General features: G+C 39.8%; 1 protein-coding gene across 1 annotated transcript in view; it reads right to left on the bottom strand.

Annotated features, from left to right (window-relative positions):
* Window positions 1-899: 899 nt before the first annotated feature.
* TBC1D4 (TBC1 domain family, member 4) overlaps window positions 900-1,104 on the bottom strand; it is a gene marked incomplete at its 3' end in the record, with an annotated part of 38,547 nt that continues 38,342 nt past the window's right edge. The window contains exon 17 of the mRNA XM_009081093.1: window positions 900-1,104. This exon is cut by the window's right edge and continues 28 nt beyond it. Coding sequence (XP_009079341.1) covers window positions 900-1,104 — 205 coding nt within the window.

Here is a 1,104-nt window from a genome sequence, read left to right as displayed (position 1 = left end):
AAAATTTTTATAACTCTTTGCTATGCAGAGAGCATGAGAGAGGAAAAAAGGAGACTTTTGTCTGCCTTCTAGCTTTCTTTTTTTCCACTGTAGATTACAAGCTTTAATGCAGCAGTGGACTATCCCTTTATAATATTAAGGGTTTATAGCATATAAATATTTATACTGTCAGTGGACAGTTGCATGTTAAGGTGAAATATTTCTCAAACTTTAAACCCTGAAGTTTATACAGATCTGAAAGATTTTCTGTCTCCTTCCTAAATAGTGTTGAGTATCTATAGCTAGCTGTTAAAGCCACAAGCACGCATCGTTGCATAAGCAAATTAAATGGTTAAAAATTCGTCTGTTTTTTCTGTGTTGAAAGTGGTGGAGTAGAGGACAAAGAGAGAAAAAGAAGTGCCAATGCTAAGCCAAGGAGGAGCAGCCCGAAATACAAATGCCTGTGGAGCACATTGTTTGGTCACTAGGTGTCACTGTTGACTTGACTTGGGGTTACCGGGGAAAAAACTACATCCAAGTGCTCATGGAGCACTTCATGAAGAAAAATAAAATCCCATTAATTTTTAAATTCCACCCATACAGATGCAAGCATATCAGGTGTTTTTGGGGGCATAAGGAGGAGGGAGAAGTGAGGAAAAGAAAAGGAAGAGCAAAATAGCAGAGAAAGCAGAATGCCCAAACAACAGATGATGTGGATGTGTAACAGGAAAAGTCTGCAAGTTCTGAACTTCTCTGTTTGCAAATTGAGAGGCAGAAAGGAGTTCAACAATAAAATATACATGCATTTCACAACCTCCAAAGCAGCATATGAAGCTTCACAGGGCCCTGAAGAACATAAGCAACCCCTGAGAGCTCAAAACAATTTAAAACTCTGGTTTGCTCTGGAAGGACTGACTTACCTGTAGTGACATCATGTCTGGCCTGTACTGTTTACGGAAGCCAAGGTCATACATGAGGAATTTCAGCATTTCAAAGGCCTGTTCTTCACTCATATGTAGAAGCAGCACTCCAGCAACAAAGCTTATACCTTGACAATAACCTACTTCTTTGTCCAGCAAAGAGTATGCTTTCAGGAGATTAAAGAGGGATAGCTGTCCTGCTCCC

Source organism: Acanthisitta chloris, unplaced genomic scaffold (assembly GCF_000695815.1).
Source record: "Acanthisitta chloris isolate BGI_N310 unplaced genomic scaffold, ASM69581v1 scaffold7078, whole genome shotgun sequence".
Classification (NCBI taxonomy): domain Eukaryota; kingdom Metazoa; phylum Chordata; class Aves; order Passeriformes; family Acanthisittidae; genus Acanthisitta; species Acanthisitta chloris.
The sequence above is the reverse complement of the archived record's forward strand: the minus strand, read 5'-3'. Positions and strand labels throughout refer to the sequence as shown.